The sequence below is a fragment of the Phoxinus phoxinus genome (assembly GCF_949152265.1).
Source record: "Phoxinus phoxinus genome assembly, chromosome: 5".
In the NCBI taxonomy this organism is placed as follows: Eukaryota; Metazoa; Chordata; class Actinopteri; order Cypriniformes; family Leuciscidae; genus Phoxinus; species Phoxinus phoxinus.
This window is the reverse complement of record NC_136880.1, coordinates 32022926-32040391: the sequence shown is the minus strand read 5'-3', so window position 1 is coordinate 32040391 and position 17466 is coordinate 32022926. Positions and strand designations below refer to the sequence as shown.

The following is a 17466-nucleotide window of genomic DNA, read 5'->3' as shown; positions in this document are numbered from 1 at the left end:
ATTCTGTTGTTTAAAAGTTGTGTTAAGGGGAAACAGGAATGCTTAGGCTATAAAACAGTTCTCACTGCTTCATTAAAAACAAGGAAACAAATCTCCAAATTATACCTTCTTTAAAAAACCTCACAAAAGATGATTAAACGCTAGTCAGACCAAACAGGATTCATGGTAATACTAACACGAATTTCATTTAGATTTCATCAATAAGTGTATCAGTCATAAGAGAATGATGCAAGTTCTAGAAATGTACCAGTCAATATTAGAAGTTCAACCATTTTTGCTCCAGGTCTATTTTAATAATAATTTACAAAGGATGTTTTAAGATGGTTTCATCATCAACAAAAACATTGTATCTCATAGGAAACAAGCAGAAAACAGACAGAAAGTGTATTTACTCAATTGGAATGTCTGAAAGTGTATCTCATCAAAATGTTATGTTAAAAAACAAGTTAAGATTTAACATGCAAAGAATATAGCAAATTCTAAAACAACAACTGAAGACGCATTCAATTCTGGTATTGTCAAATTGTTAGTTAAAATGTAAAATACTGTTTACATACACATAAATATAAAACAGCTGGTCAAAAATGTCCTGATTCTTGTCCCCCCCCCCCCCTCCCCCTCCCCCTTCCATTTCTGTATGCTAACCAAAATACATGATATACAAAACGCTTTAATAAACTTTAGGTTTTGCAATAAAAATTTAAAAACAGAAATGGTTCATTTAATTTCACACAGCAAAATTGTTCTATTTTGTCGAGACAAGTGAAGGCAAAAAGGTAGTAGGCACAAGGGACAGGTCAATATGAGAGGATGGGATAAATTCAAGTATTACTCTGGAGGATAAAAAAAGTACTTTGTTAGGCCAGAGCTCAACAATACTTAAAACTAATAAAATACGAGAAAATTCTGACAGAAATGCATTAAAATGTTCAGGTACACACTGACCGATGCAATTGGTGTCAAACCGTTTACATAAAGCACATAAAATGACAGACATCGGTAGAAAACAGTCAGTGGCTCCTCTGGTTTTGTAGCCCCTTCTGGGCACATTAAAGGAGAGTTTGGTGTGAGGAGGCAAGACGTGGTGATTGTGCAAGTTAGTCGCCCAGGTGGAGATGACTAAGGTCTTCAGGGCTGAATAGCAAAGGTCCTTCACGAGACTAGAAGGGGACTCTGCCGGAGTGATAGAGGTTCTCACAGGAATTGGTCGTGAGAAGGAATCTGGGCATTGGCGCAGTGACAAAGGACTAGCGGTTACTCTTCATTGCCTCCTTGGAAGCAAGTATAAGTGGAGTGAGGCTGGAAAGAGGCTTCGCCAGCTTGAGGAACGGATGCTGCATGAGACAAAATGAAGGACATTAGTACATTTTCTAGAAGATTACATAGTCATCAACATCATCACTTCTCTAACACCTCTATAGTCTATTCCAGGGGTTTCCAAACTTGTCAGCTGAACCTCTTAGATGTAAAATATTCACTTGATGTACCCCTTGATAATTTAAGGTAATATTTCAATAATCTATTGACAAATTTACATATTCACACTTCTCTGATGACTGTTAATGGTCACATGACATTCCAGTAAACTGATCAAATATTTTTTTTAGTAAGTGTTTTACTTTTTTATTATTTTTATTTGAAAAATATTTTAATTAAATTAAAAAACTCTCGGAAATGTATTACTGTTGTAAATTACGATTGCACTGCAAAAAAAAAAAATCCTAACGTCCTAAATCCACATGCGCTTTGTAAGAACTTTTAACAGTTAACTTTTAACAGAACAGTTACTTTTAACCAAGCTGCTGTATGCGTGTAAATTGAACACAGTGCCACACTATTGCTCCTTACTTGCAAGAGTTCTTTTCCTCCACCTCTCTTCTCCACATCCATCTCGAGGCAGCGGTTTAGGAAGTCTCTAAAAATGGGTGACAGCTTCTCTGGGTTCTGGAGTTCTGGGGTGCCATTAGTAGCGATGAGGTACAGCGCCTGGAGATGAGCATTATCCATTAATGCAATGAATCTTTTCTTTAAAGTTAAACAGTTCACTTGAGCCATCATCATTAACTACAAAGAGACTTTACAAATGAATTGGTGATGGAGTAATAAATGTACAGGACAAGATTGGCTCACCCTCAGAGGATTCTCATTGAGATAAGGAGGTTCACCCTCTACCATCTCAATGGCCATGATACCCAGAGACCATATGTCCACTTTGGGACCGTAGGCTTTACGTGTGACCACCTCAGGGGCCATCCAGTAGGGAGTTCCTACCATGGTGCTCCTCTTACTTTGCTCAGGGGTGATTTGAGCACAGAACCCAAAATCGGCTGAAAAAAAGAGGAAACAATTTGTACACAATGTGCTGAGATGATGAAGCTAGGACTAGACAGTGGGATCATCGACTCACTTAGCTTGACAGATCCATCCATTCCTAACAGAACATTGTCACTTTTGATGTCTCGATGGATGACCTGGTTCAAATGAAGGAACTCTAGAGCTTGCAAACACTGTGAAAGAGTCAGGCCACAATGCTTAGGCAGTGATGGGGAAAACAAACAGTTCAGATCTCACAACTATGCCAGAAATACTGTACCTCTCTGCAGACAGCAGCAATTTGTGCCTCATCCATGCAGGTTTCTGTTACCACATCGGTCAGAGAGCCTCCAGCAAGGTACTCCATCACCACAAAAAGCTCATCTCCAACCAAGAAGCTACACACATTCGCAAGAAAACAGAAAGCAGATGCTACAATAGATGGCTGGATTGGAAACATATGCACATAATAACATTTCTTTAAAGGCTGTAACTACCTGTCTACGAAGTTGACAATGTTGGGGTTCTTCATCTCCTTCATCACCAGGATCTCATTGATGATCAGCTCCTTCTTGGGCTGCTTCTGTAGGTTAATCTGCTTGATGGCCACCTATGAAAACACATCACTGTCAGTTCACTTGGCCTATTCCAACAACGGTAACTGAGGAAGGCCAAAATTCTATTCAAACAGTTAAATTGTTCAGAAAAAAATGACAGTGGTCCATTTACTGGCAATTCAGTGTGATCAATTATAATGAATACGCTACTATCAAAAGTTTGTGGTCATTAAGATTTTTTTAAATGTTAAAAAAAAAGTATCTTATGTTCACCAAGGCTGCATTTATTTGATCAAAACTATAGTAAAAACTGTAATATTGTGAATTATTTTTACAATTTAAAATAACTGTTTTAATATATTTTAATATGTAATTTATTCCTGGCACTGAATTGTCAGAATCATTACTCCAGTCTTCAGTCACATGATCTTTCGGAAATCATTCTAATATGCTGATTTGCTGCTCAAGAAACATTTCTTAGTATGATCAATGTTGAAAACTGTAATATTTTTTGTGGAAACCGTGATGCTCGTTTCCAGGATTCTTTGATGAATAGAAACGAAAAGCATTTATTTGAAATATAAACCTTTTAGAACATTATACATGTCTTTACTGTTACTTTTGATCGGCTTAATGCGCACCCTTACTGAATAAAATAATTAAGATATTAAAAAGTATATTGTATAATTACCACACTGATTTTGCAGTAGTGTAAATTAACTGCCCCAACCTGTATTTAAATTCCATTATGAGGATTTTTTTCAAGGGCTTTTCTCAGCAAATACCAATATGGGCAAATAATTGTATTGATTATACAACATATCATGTAATTTGTTGGATTTACTTTTTTTTTCTAAATTGAAGAGCACAAAATACCTCTTGGCCAGTAGCAACGTCAATGGCTGTGTACACCGTACCAGACGCACTGTAAAGAGACAACATTCAACTATACAAATAACCAACTATAACATCAAGAATAATCAACTGTTTTTGTGATACAGACCGACAGATAGAATGTAAAACTTCCAAAATGACAATAAATAATTAAATATATTTACCCTTGTCCAATTTTTTCGTATCTTGTGTATTTTTTCTTGGGGTCTCCAATACTGACAATGGTCCCTAAAATCAATCACACCACAGTTAGCATTCTGCTAACTTGCTACAGTGCAATGCATATAAGAATAGTAATGTTGTGTCGAGCATCTGTAATTATTAGTAACCATCAAAAACATACTAAGTTTCTCCATAATCTCCTCATCGGTCATCTTGCCCTTGGCGCCCTTCTTCTGTTTGTCTGCAGATTTGGATCCATCTGTGTCCACAGCGGCAGCAGGTGCAGGAATGGGATCGATGACTGAACGAGTGTATACCTATCCAGACAACAAAGACCGCAACATGGCGATCACTCAAAAACCATGAAGTACAAACTGAAAAAAGAATGAAAACTACTGCCTAAATAAAAATTATGAATCTATATAAACATAATATGATAGAAACTGTGATGAGACTGCAAAGTTCCTGTCCACTCACAGAAATGGTATGATTCGGACGTGGTGCTACAATTGGGGGTGGGGCGTCATCATCGTCATCATCATCAGGGTCCTTGACTGGTGATTGCTCTGAACCTTTTTTTGCTGGTGGTCCATCTTTATCTGAAATCAAGGGGAACAAATTCAGGAGAGGATAAACACGAATACAGTTGGAGTGGGCGTATGTTCATGCACTCATATACCTGTAAAACTGAGGTATTTCTGCCTGCTGTTGCCTGTGGAGTCGTAGAATTTGAGCACATCCAGCACAGCCTGAGGGTTTTTCTTCTGCTCAGATTTCGTGATGTTGGAGGTCTGCAGCAGCCGAGCCCACTGCTCTGGCATGCCCTGAGACAGAGAATGCGAAAAGAAAGTGAGAAAGGGCCCATCTAACACTTTGATTAATTAAAATTCAAGAGGCAAATCAAATCAGTGGACTATGACAGACATGAGACGAATGGTCACACAATTCAATCTAGGCAATTGAATTGTAAATTCCTTCCAGCATTTGATGGATTAAGACAGGTCAGGGGCAGCATGGGTAAATTGCACCAGAGGAATATTTGAGTATGTTTCACTCACGGTAAACTCCCCCGTGACAGAATCGAAGCCCACATGTATGGTGTGCTCAAAGTCTGAAGGGTTAGAAATCTCTGGACGCTCCTTATCCTTTTCTTTTTTCCGTCCTTCAACAGAAAAGATGGTTGTGGTTTGATTCTGGTTACTGGCAAAATGACAGATTCCAGTGGACAATTTTACAATAAATGAACCCAAGTTCGGGATGAGGCTTCGTGTACAAAAATGTGATCAATTACAACATACAAAGAACAATTATAAAGGAATGTGCCGAGTTCAATACAAGTTGAACTCTATTGTCACCATTTGTGGAAACAATTTGTGCTGCTGACCACATAAAATACTTGGCAGTCAGTTTTTTCCTTAAAAAAAGAAGCAAATATTTGGGTCATAGCATGGCATTAACAATGAAAGTACACAGTCTTCAAGTAAGCGCCGGTGGTTACAAAACCCCTGTGTATAGACAAGTGTTACAGTAAAGAACACTAAGATCAGCATTCCCGTCTGTGTGTGGTTTGAGATAAGGCATAAAGGCAATATAATAACGCACCCTGACTCAACAAACCGATCTGTGGAAATGAGCCAGACAGGGTCATAAAATGTGTATGAAAGTGTCAGTTCAGTCCAGATGCAAGTTAACTTGCTAAATTTGGATATTATATGCATATGGTAGTAAATTCTTGTGGGAAAAAAAGAACATGGAAAACTGTACTTCTAGAAAATGAACAGAAAGCAAGCTTCTTGACAGCTGTGGAACACCACAGCTTCCCTTTGGATTGTTTGCTTTTCAAATTAAATGACAAAAATTAATTATCACAAGGTAAGACTTGACGATATTGTCAATGTTTGTTGTTCATTTATATAACAGCACTTTTCCAATGGGTGACGAATACGTGTGAATTTAGATGCTTCACATATAATAACGCTGGCTTGGTGTGGTTATATTATAGGCCTATATTTGCTGCTGCAGCACATATTGATAGTGAATGAATGAGGAATAAATAGTAAAATGTGCTGTTACATGCTGTCCTGTGGGGTGTGCAATGACATGTGTTTTTCATGAGTCTCTGTCTTCAAGTCCAAGTAAAGTCTCGAGTCAATTGTTCACGAGTCCAAATCAAGTAATTTTTTGGCGACTTAAAGGCACAAAATATAAGAGTTTTGGATAAAAATATCCCAAAAACACACAAAAAAGTTGATTTGAAATTATATGTATTGTGAAATACACTACACAAATAAATATAAAATTAAATTGTTTTGACCAAGTAAAACATGAGTAATTCAGCATTTGTGGCTGTTTCATTAGAATGATAAAAAAAGAACGTGAATTTAAGTGATCGAACATAAGTTCAAGTTCAGTTAAATAAATTCAATAATATTCCAATATTTCATTAAAATATTCACTAAAAATAAATTTGCTGAGAAAAGCCCACAATAAATCTTTAAATTGGAAATTTGTATACAGGTTGGGACAGTTAAAAATAAATAAAAAATAATTAACTAATTAACTAAATTAAATTGAAACCTCATGACATGCTTAAGGATATATTTTTCCACAGATAAAAATTAATTACAAGTTCATCTGCTTATAACCACAATACTGCAAAAATGACATGTTTGAATAACAATATAATAAAACAAATAAAGTGCTTTATTAAGTAATTTTTTCATGAGTATTTTCTGTGGTACTCAACACAAATGTTGTTTTGTATTGACCCCATACCTTTCTCTGCTGAGAATATGGAGATGATCTTGTTGCGGGTCTTGTCCCTCTTCTCCTCAGGGACGGTGGGCAGGGGTTTAGAGCTGGGGTTTGTTGACATGTCCTTGATGACGGTGCTAAAGGTGCTGCTCATTCTGACTGGGGGGGCAGGGGGTTTGTCCTCCAGCTCTCCGTTGTCAGACATGACAGGGAAACACACTCAGAGGGGTTATTGGGTTTCAGAGGTCAACCTGCAGAGGGCGGCAGAGAAACAAACATCTTAGCTGATAAAGGAATTGTTGCAAACGGAGAGAATGACAGATAACAGGACATTTGTACGCCTATTTTTGCAAGAGATTTTATCAGGGCACATCAGTTTCATCTGTGAGACTCACTAGCAGAATACAAGCAAAATAAGCAAACCGGCCAAGGCTGGTCGTCCAAATGATGTGCTGCTCAAAATGCACATAAAAACAATGTAACTGAATTTTATTGTACAGACAGACCTTTTATAAAAGCTTTCCTACCACCACAATGGCCACACCAAGAGTCTGCTAAAATAGTGCTGCTAAAGCATAACACTGCTACAAAAACAGACAGTCAACAAGTTAGCAAGGACAGAGAAAGACTGTCTCAAGTTCTGCTAGCTGCCTGTTTTTTGAGAAGTGCAAACAATGTCCACCCCTGTGTGAAAGTCACTGATACTTTTTTTGGAGACTTCACTGTCTAGCAGCTGTGAGCTAGCTTAGCATTGCTATCCTAGAGAGTTCTAGCAAGTCATGAATTCAAATGAAAGTGCTGAGGTTTTCAATTCAAAGTGCAAGTCTGCACAACAGGATGTCTTGCTAAGGATGGCTGTGAGACACAAGCTCAATTCAAAAAGCTAGTGAGCTTTACTACCTTGCTGTCAACGGTCTATGATAGAATCCTAACCAAAATGGGACCTCATAATGATTTGCAGTAATCTACATAGGCAGTAAACACACAAATAGTGCTCATCATGTGAAGTATACGAGAAACTCGACACATGGCAAAAACAAGGAAAAAATAAATACTTTCAGTACTGAATTCAATATATTGTCTATACATTTTTCTTGCCTCAGTCTGCCAGTATTTTCACTGAGGTAGTCACAATGGATTAAGAGTTAGCCTTTTCTGTGAAGGATATGACACAATGCTGATTAGATTTCTTGGGATCTGGAAGCATCATTATGATGCCTTTAAAATTCAGTTTAAATCACCAGATAAAAAAAAAAAGATGTGAATATAACAGTGTGTTTCTCCCTGGCCTGAATCTTTATGTATAAACACTTCAAATTTCTGCTAGTAGGGAAGATAATTTTGTTGAGTAACTTAATAGAAAACCTCATCAGGTGCATGTGGCCTCAAATGGTACAAAGATGTTTTCATCACCAGTCAAGTCTGGTTAGAAATCAGTGCCATCATGCGGCTGTCTGCATCCTCCTCCCCCCCCCCTGTCATCAACATGTCCAAATAAGGTAAAATCCTGTCTCACCTAGTGAGGTCAATACAGCAAATCATGTGCAACTTAACCTCTCTGTAACCACAATCTCTTCCTGTTTGACAGCACAGTTTGACAGTGCATTGTTTTCACACAACAAAGGACTTATACCTGATTGATAACAACTGCAGAAAGACGAAAGAGAATGCGACAAGTTTTTAGGTTTAGGCTAATGAATCTGAGAATGACTCATTTTTATGTTCTAATGAGCGATTGATCCACGCAGCCACGCACGGATTAAACGCATTCGAGTTTGTTCTGAAATGATTGTACCTGAACTATAACAAAAATATTTCTAAAATGAAATGAGAAAAGTGAAACGAAGAGTTGAGAACCATTACACAAGTATTGCATGATCTTAGAGTAACACTTGTGAGCCGGTTCCTGATTCCCTAGAGAAAAAACATGGGCAGAATAAAGATCAGCACAGGGAGAGTGTAAAAATTCTCAGAAGAAAAGTTATCATATACTGTATACATAACGTGCATTGTGACACCAATCTAATGAAAAAAAAAAAAAAACCTATGCAAAACAAAAGCCATGAGCTTGAGATAGAAATCCCTGAATCAATCTGAATGCAGAAAGACACCATAAATACATCAAGTCAAACAGCAAAAGTCTAAATGAATTCAATTCATTGCTTTTGGAGCACGATCAGTTTAAAGAGCTTTTTTTTTTCCAAGCCACCATCATACATTTCAGCTTGTAAGAAGGGGGCATAAATGGACACTAAAACTCAAAAAGATCAACGGAAAAAGGATGTAATTAGATTCCAGTGCCATCACTATAACACCATCTCACCCTGAAGAACCCCGATGGAAAGATCCAGCTTAATGTCCCTGGCTCTGCTCTGGCACACTCCTGAGACATCGAAGGTCTTCTGTATGGTGTCCACAAGTCTCTTTTCTCCCTGTGTTTCCACTAAAGTGAGCCGAGAGAGAGGCGTGTTGATGCAGGCATGCTTCATTCCACAGCAGGATGAAACGCTGCGAGTGCAGTCATGCCTTTGTGCTGCACATTGCTATAGTGATGTTCCACCCTTCAGGCTTGATGGAAGGCCCTACAGCAGAGATATTTGACCGGACATACCTTTACACACCACTGACTCTTGCTTTTAGGAACCACCGCCTTTACACAATCACAAATGAATCAGGATTATGTGAGGTGTTTTAGGAGCTTGAATAGAGAGCACTTTCACCCCCACATACCTATGGAAGAGGATCTAAAAAGAAAGATCTCGTTTAAAACATTCAATATTGAGCAATGCTACACAGACTCTTGCAGATTTCAGTAATACATTTTCCATTTTTCCTCAAGGAATTTTATTTGGTCTTAACTTGCCTTTCAGTAATGACGGTGATTTGGAGATGGGTGTGACTCTCTCCAGTGTTTTACAGGCTCAAAAAAGCACTTCTGCATGGTATATTTCATGAGGTATTTTTTTTCCAACTTTGAGCCAGTGTTTTATGTTTCTGCATCAAAAATGGTTAGTCTAGCGCTTATGAATCTACAGCCTCGAGCTACTGATTCCATAGGATAATCATTTCTGCCAAGCCATACAATCTCAGGGCTCCTTTAAAACAAACTACTTTTCTTCACAAATTACAAAATCATTTGATAAAGAGACGTGATTGAGAAGAGTTCAAGAATGTCTTTGTGAATCTTTGATTGGTCGATTGGTCTGTAAATCGGACTTTAGGGTTGCACTGGGTTTGTTGTTGCATGCAGGAAAAACTGCCATGCACTGTAAAGATGTAGACAAACCACAAAACCAAAGGGGACCAGATTATTGTTGTCACGATTTTTTTTATTTTTTGACATAAGTGCATTCAGGCCATGTCGGAACTTCAGTAATTATGAAATTCCAACTTTTTCGAAAATTTCTTAGAGCTCCGACATGTGCCAACTGATTGCTGCAACGTCAAGCAGAACACTCAAAATAGCAGCGGCTTCAGCAGTAAAATGTAGTTAAGCAGTTATTACACAATATTTATGTTTAATAGATCCTATAATTGACTATTGTATTGTTATACATACAATACAGTTTAATGTAGCAAGCACAGTGTTGAATTATATGTCCTGTTAAATAAACTAGATTCTATACATTTATAAATAAGAAATTTGCATAAACATTACCAACCCCAAACTTTTGAACTACAGTGTATATTGGATATAATATATACAGGTGCTGGTCATATAATTAGTTTATTTCATTCAGTAATTCCATTCAAAAAGTGAAACTTGTATATTATATTCATTCATTACACACAGACTGATATATTGGTAATGCTTATTTCTTTTAATTTTGATGATTAGACCTGACAACTAATGAAAATCCCAAATTCAGTAGGCCTATCTCAGAAAATTAGAATATTACTTAAGACCAAAAACAAAAAAAACGGATTTTTAGAAATGCTGGCCAACTGAAAAGTATGAACATGAAAAGTATGAGCATGTACAGCACTCAATACTTAGTTGGGGCTCCTTTTGCCTGAATTACTGCAGCAATGCGGTGTGGCATGGAGTCGGTCAGTCTGTGGCACTGCTCAGGTGTTATGAGAGCCCAGGTTGCTCTGATAGTGGCCTTCAGCTCTTCTGTTGGGTCTGGCGTATCACATCTTCCTCTTCACAATACCCCATAGATTTTCTATAGGTTTAAGGTCAGGCGAGTTTGCTGGCCAATTAAGAACAGGGATACCATGGTCCTTAATCCAGGTACTGGTAGCTTTGGCACTGTGTGCAGGTTCTGTTGGAAAATGAAATCTGCATCTCCATAAAGTTGGTCAGCAGCAGGAAGCATGAAGTGCTCTAAAACTTCCTGGTAGACGGCTGCGTTGACCTTGAACCTCAGAAAACACAGTGGACCAACACCAGCAGATGACATGGCACCCCAAACCATCACTGACTGTGGAAACTTCACACTGGACTTCAAGTAACGTGGATTCTGTGCCTCTCCTCTCTTCCTCCAGACTCTGGGACCTTGTTGATTTCCAAATGAGATGCAAAATTTGCTCTCATCAGAAGAGAGGACTTTGGTCCACTGTGCTTTATTAAATCCAGAGTCACCGCAGCCGTCTACCAGGACATTTTCAGAGCACTTCATGCTTCCTTCATTTTCCAGCAGGATTTGCACCTGCCCACACTGCCAAAAGAACCAAAACCTGACCATGGTATTACTGTGTGATTTCATGTAATATTCTAATTTTCTGGGATTTTGATTTCGTGGGTTTCATAAGCTATAAGCCATAATCATCAAAATTATAACAAATAAAGGCTTTAGTTTAAATATCTCACTTTGCATGTAATGAGTCTATTTAATATATTAGTTTCACCTGTTAAGTTGAATTCTTGAAATAAATAAACTTTTTGATGATATTCAAATTATTTGACCAGCACCTGTGTGTGTGTGTAGCACCTGTGTGTATTCTCGTTGAGACTTGGGTCTGGGAACCACATGTACATTTTCTCGTATTTGAGGTGTGGTTTACGAATGCCCGGCGCAGTTTATTGGGTGCTAAGAATGACTATCAAATGAGCCTGTACGTAGCTCATAGCCAATCGTTTCCATTATACCAGATGACGTATGTAAAGCTGCTCTTTTTTCAAAATAAACTTGCGTTCTAAACTACTTAGAACAATATCTAAGGCTGCATCAAAAGGTAGCTTCGCGTCTGTTGAATCCATAGATATAAACAAACTGCTTAGTTGTGTCGCATATGACGTCATCGTCTTGCTGCTCCCTCCCCGTTCTGTGATTGGTTCCCTAGATGAGGCGAAAATCTGGTCCATGGTATCCAGACTGCCTTTCAGCGTGAATAAAATCTCGCTGCGCAAAGGCAGTATGGGGAAACCCAGGCTAGTGTGTGTGTGTATATATGTGTATATATATATATATATATATATATATATATATATATATAAGTAACAGCATTCCAATAGCTCAAAACAAAGATCTTGGTGCTATGGATTTGACATGGATTTGATTTCCAGGGAACACATGAACCCGTTACCAATACAAATGCAAACCTTAAAATGTAGCGCAAGTTCTGTTAGATAAAAGCATCTGCCAAATGTACAGCAATATCACAGAAAGTTGCACGTTGTTACAAATGACAAGATTTTCTCCAATTACATGGCATTATAAAGATACTCCTGTTCCATCTACGGCATGCATAAGTATGAATTCAGCCAAAGGCGGCAAGCTGTCCTCTCAGTTTGTGTGACGAAAAGGGGAAGTGAGAGGAAAATGCCAGAAAAAGCTCATGGGAAGCGGGACTGTGGACATTCCCGTCTGCTCCCCTGAGCCTCTTTGATTTGAGCCGTGCCAGCTCTAAACTAACGAGCATATTTGTTTTTCACAGTTGCAGGCTCGCTGGCCAAAAGTAAACATAAGGTATCAGTGACTATGCATGCAATGTGGGTCAGACTCGGACTCCTCCATATAAATGCAAGAACATCCCTATTCACTAATCACCGCTAAACCAACAGACATGATGCACTGATACAAGTTCAGTGACTTCACTATCACATATAATTTCTGATGCATTTTTTCCAATTCACAAAATTCTAGCTATGTTACCTCTGATAGTGCTGATTACAATCTTCAAGCACTAGACTAGTCACTGAAGACAAAAAACCAACAGCAGAGTGCCTCCACTTCCTATTACTCACATCCCCTCAGTTTCTGATTGGTGGATGGATAACAAGCATTTCCTGATCTTACTAGCCCCGACCACTATAGGACACACACTTGCACTTCATCTGACCAACTGGACCAAAACAAAGATATCAGAGCACGCCTCTCTTTTACAGATGTGTGGTTGTGTAGAGGAACTGTTTACAGGAAGACAGAGCAAGGGCCTTTTGTATTTGCAGCTTCTATAAAAGGAAATACTGAGCAAGACTTCCTGAAACAAGCCTGGCTGCCATCCTCCTCCCAGACTATTGGAGAATCAAGGCATGAATTGGTCCAGAGAGAAGAAACATGCTTTCTAACCACCAAATTATTGCTTGTCATCAATTCAATTAAAATTACGTCATAAAATGCTCTTTATTTCTTCTGTGGAACACAAAAAGAGATGTTAGGCAGAATTATCTAAGGGAACTATCAGCCTCAGTCAGTAATTGTTTGCCTCTTTTCCCATACAACGAAGGTGCATGGTGACTTACATGGTGCTATTTTGCCCACACATCTACTTAATGTTACATGAAGAAAATATAATCATCGCATGACAATCATGCTAAAACATGATAGAAATGCCATTAAAAAGATGAGACGTAAGTGTCACACATATCTATATTTGACTCACACATGCGCATTTCAACAGACACTAATAAAACTACAACTAATGTGTAAATAAAAAAAATGTCAGAGCTTTCTGGAAAAAAGGCTTGCTTCACTTTGATTCTGTTGACTATTATCCACTTGATTTAATTCATATTACTTTGTGGGAGGAAACAAGCCAGAATACATCTAATCGGAGAAGCAAACAGCCCTGCATTATCAAAAACAAGACTGTCAATGAGTTATCAAAACAAAGGCGCAATGATAAACCATCAATAAATATCATACTTTTTAAATCTCAAGTGATCTGCGTACTGCTGGCAGAGCAAATATCAGGATTAGACTAGTTTAGCATTTTCAACTCACCAGAACTCCCGCAAACCTCTTCAAAGTTTTAGCTCCGCCTTTTCACGTTCATAAATGTATTTCGCTGCAAGTATAATGAGAATATCTCCCTAGAGATTATGATTTTGGACGCCGTGTCGACGTGCTTGTAAGGTTTTTTTTTAGTTAACTACTTCTCTTGGACCCGGGATCTGTCTGCTATGGCGGAGGGGAAGCGGAACTGTCGACCCAGCCCAATGTTTGTACTTCACTAAACGTAGCTTTTTCGGTTGGAGAGTTTTTAAACTAATCTATTATTCATAAAAATCGAAATATTCTCTTTTTTAATTGCGCGGAATGTTGATTGTAATAAGAAGTTTTCTGCAACCTCAAAACTACTACTGTTTGCAAATGGGTTCCTTCCATGAGTTCCGACAACTGTTGCATGACGGGAAATGTAGTTTAGATCTTATTGCACTGCGCTAAGGTGGCGTACTCTAAAACTACATTTCCCTACACTGATCCGATTCTGCCAAATTATTTATTTCTACGATTCACCGGTATGCCAACGTAAGCGTTTCATTTTAAGTCCTACGAGTCAGGCGTTATTTAAAACTTTAACTTTTAAATAGATGGTACGATACAAGAGTAAATGGCTTAGACAAGACATAAAAAGTAACAATGGTGAGCGTCATCATAAATAAACTTTATTTTTAAAGCTATGAAAAAGAGATCCAAACCCTCTGCTGGCAGCAACTGGAAAATACATTTTATTCTTCCCCGTTGTAACATTCATGGTCATCTACTACAGCAAAGAAGAAAGGCACTGATACAAAAAGTAAATTGATTTCCACTGATTAGGATATTAACCAAGAAAAGGACTGGATATTTTATTTCCGGATACACTGTAATATGCTATTTTTTTCTCATATCTTGGGTACATCTGGGACAGTACCTGTAATTAGAGAACAAAATATTTGAATACTGCAATATTAACGACAAAGAGATGTCACTCATTATGTGGAGTGTGCAAATAAAAGTAGTACAAAATAAGGGGAATTAGCTCACCATTTTCCCTTTGGTTTGGTTGCTAGGCCGACACAGGCAAAGTGAAACCATTCTATTGGACACTGTTAAAAGAGAAGACACCCTTTTGAAAAGTATTTTACGTAATCAACAATAATATGATGACTTCTGTTATTCACAACAATGTATATCCATCATTCATGATGCATAAATTATATATAACACATTATTACTCACATCAGAATTGTCACATCCAATCATTTCTCCATATGATACTTGACTACACAAACAATATGTGGGTTCATTAGGGTCCACTGGCATATCCAGGACATCTGATGGATGCATGGCGAGCAGAGATTCACTTATGTTGGAACTAGTGAGAGAAAAGACACAAAGAAAGAGTTGAATACAAAGCCTTATAATAATAATATAATTTTGCATCAGTACAATGCATCCATATAAAATCACTGTTACCCAGTTTTAATTTTTTTCTGCTTGGGTGAGTCTTGATCTGATCCTTTCTTGTCTCTTCCATTAGATCCCTTCTTGTCTTTTACATTCTTATCCTCTGAAACAACAAATGAGTCTGTTTAGTCTTACCCTAAATTACAGCAAAATGGATTAAATGGGTATTATTTGTGTACATAAACATACATATATTCTGAACAAAAATACTTACTTCGAGATTGCTTTTCATCAGAGCTATCCGGGCTACCTGAGTCCAGTTTTTCCTGCAGATCGTTCTCGAAGCGTGCTAGATCAGCATCCAACCGCCGAATGTGTTTATCCACCTGTAAATACAAGCAGACTTGTTTTTGCTTGATGCATGAAGTAGGACAAGCAAATATAAAACGGAGGACTCTGGATCTCACCATTTCATATATCTGCATTGCAAGCTGAACTTTGTCATCGCTGTACTCTTTGCATTTGCCATAGGCATTTTCAATCTTCTTTAAATGCTGGACACGCTCCTCGGATGGCATATTTCTAACATTCCCAATATACTCAGAAGCTAGTTCACTTATCTCTGCTTTTTTCTCTGTGAAAAAAAAGTAAGAATGATTAGAGAACATTAAAAAAATTATTTCACTGTAATGAGTATTTGTGATACTGATCCAAACATTAATACCTTCAGTTCTATTATCCAAATCCCCCATTAATGAAAAGTTTCTCTGCAACTCGCAGGGAAGTCCCTCGATACCTGGAATGAATGATTATAATTAAAAATCACGCAAACTGTGTTTACATGGCAGGTAAAGCACCAACATGCACGAAACTGCAACGGTTAGTTAACTTTACTGACCAAGCGTATTTCTAGATGCACAACATTATGCAGTCACACAGTCAAGTATACTTCAGCAGTTTATCACATACGACTGATACATTTGTAATGTTGAAACACAATAACTCCTCAACTCAGAAGTGCTGCATCAGTTTGAGTTGATTACATTGACAGATTACTTGACAGTAATTAAAACGTGGCAACAAGTTTAGAAGATTATAATTTAAGAAACTTACTGTCTAAATAGTGTTCTAAATACATTCCTTTCGCCATTTTTGTTGGTATGGGCTTTGTACTGAAGGCGTGTACGATGGTTTATTTAGCGCGCGCTGAATTTCCTTTCCTGAAGTCGCTGTGCAGAATATTAGATTCTTATATGAAATTGATCAACCACACTGATATTACGTAAACAGATAAGACTGTCCATGTGGTTTGGAGCTCATATATTGTAGCGTAACATCTTCATCTGCACTACATCAAGTAACAACTTGCTCTAGATCGCCCTCTACTGCAGTGGAGTTTTGTTTCGGTTTGGTCGCTGCTTCTCTCTCTGAAGAAATAAATTAAATATTTTGGTGGTGGGTATTATACAAATTTAATTTGGTTTCTTAATATTAACTGCGACCTTATGTATTTTCTATCATTCTTAAAAAGTGAGGGACAAGAGTCAAGACAACGTGATGATAACAGTTAGTTTGTCCAGATCTCACCACAAGGTGGCAGTGTCGTCTTAGGAATCAAGTCCAAATAGCCTACAAAGTAGCCTGTTATCCTCATATAGTGGAATAGCCTACAATAGATGGTTTAACTACTGAATTTGTTCTTTATTTTCTCTGTATGAAAACAGCACATGTTATGAACATTGGACATGGTGGAATGGCTGTCTAATGGAGTTAAGTGATATACCAGAGGCCTGAAGTCATCCTCAGCATTGTTGCTCTGAGACACACTGTGACCAAATCACATTCAACCCTAATGCAAAAACACTACAGATGTTGGGCTGCAACACCATATTTTTTAAATAGAGTAAGATTTCGGGCTAAAAGAAAAAGGGATAAAAACGATTTAGCCTATTGGACTAGAAATTCCACCATTATTAATGGCATGCAATGGAATACAATTAGACCTACCTTTAAATCAAGGAATGTGCTTAAATTGTGTATTTGAAGCAAGACCAATGGTAATAATATTGTTATTGTTGAAAAATAATATGAGAATAATACAAGAAACAGTGTAAACCCTATGAGGCAATAAGGAAAGTCTATATGTCAATGACTCCTCCCAGGTTTTGTATAAAATTTCTAAGTGATGGAAGCAGTAACAAGACCTACCATAGGTGTTTAAGGTC

At 37.8% G+C, this 17466-nt stretch overlaps 2 protein-coding genes across 3 annotated transcripts; both read right to left on the bottom strand.

Annotated features, from left to right (window-relative positions):
- Positions 1-78: 78 nt before the first annotated feature.
- On the bottom strand, positions 79-14286 carry pak2a (p21 protein (Cdc42/Rac)-activated kinase 2a). 2 transcript variants are annotated; one of them, XM_079612106.1, is made up of 14 exons: positions 13853-14286; positions 6702-6931; positions 4985-5088; positions 4606-4750; positions 4404-4525; positions 4108-4243; positions 3929-3992; positions 3747-3795; positions 2811-2923; positions 2594-2711; positions 2408-2507; positions 2131-2327; positions 1849-1986; positions 79-1334 (listed from the first exon to the last, which is right to left on the bottom strand). In XM_079612106.1, the coding sequence occupies exons 2-14, from the start codon at positions 6883-6885 to the stop codon at positions 1248-1250; spliced, it is 1557 nt and encodes a 518-aa protein (XP_079468232.1). In that variant the 5' UTR covers positions 6886-6931; positions 13853-14286; the 3' UTR covers positions 79-1247. The 2 variants fall into 2 exon arrangements, with proteins under 2 accessions (XP_079468232.1, XP_079468233.1); XM_079612107.1 differs by lacking the exon at positions 13853-14286 and adding an exon at positions 9004-9123 and having other exon boundaries at positions 96-1334.
- An 80-nt stretch (positions 14287-14366) lies between these two features.
- Positions 14367-16613, bottom strand: ing5b (inhibitor of growth family, member 5b). Its single transcript, XM_079612104.1, has 8 exons — positions 16355-16613; positions 15966-16037; positions 15709-15875; positions 15516-15627; positions 15311-15404; positions 15074-15209; positions 14879-14940; positions 14367-14765 (listed from the first exon to the last, which is right to left on the bottom strand). The coding sequence occupies exons 1-8, from the start codon at positions 16389-16391 to the stop codon at positions 14726-14728; spliced, it is 720 nt and encodes a 239-aa protein (XP_079468230.1). The 5' UTR covers positions 16392-16613; the 3' UTR covers positions 14367-14725.
- Between the last annotated feature and the right edge of the window lie 853 nt (positions 16614-17466).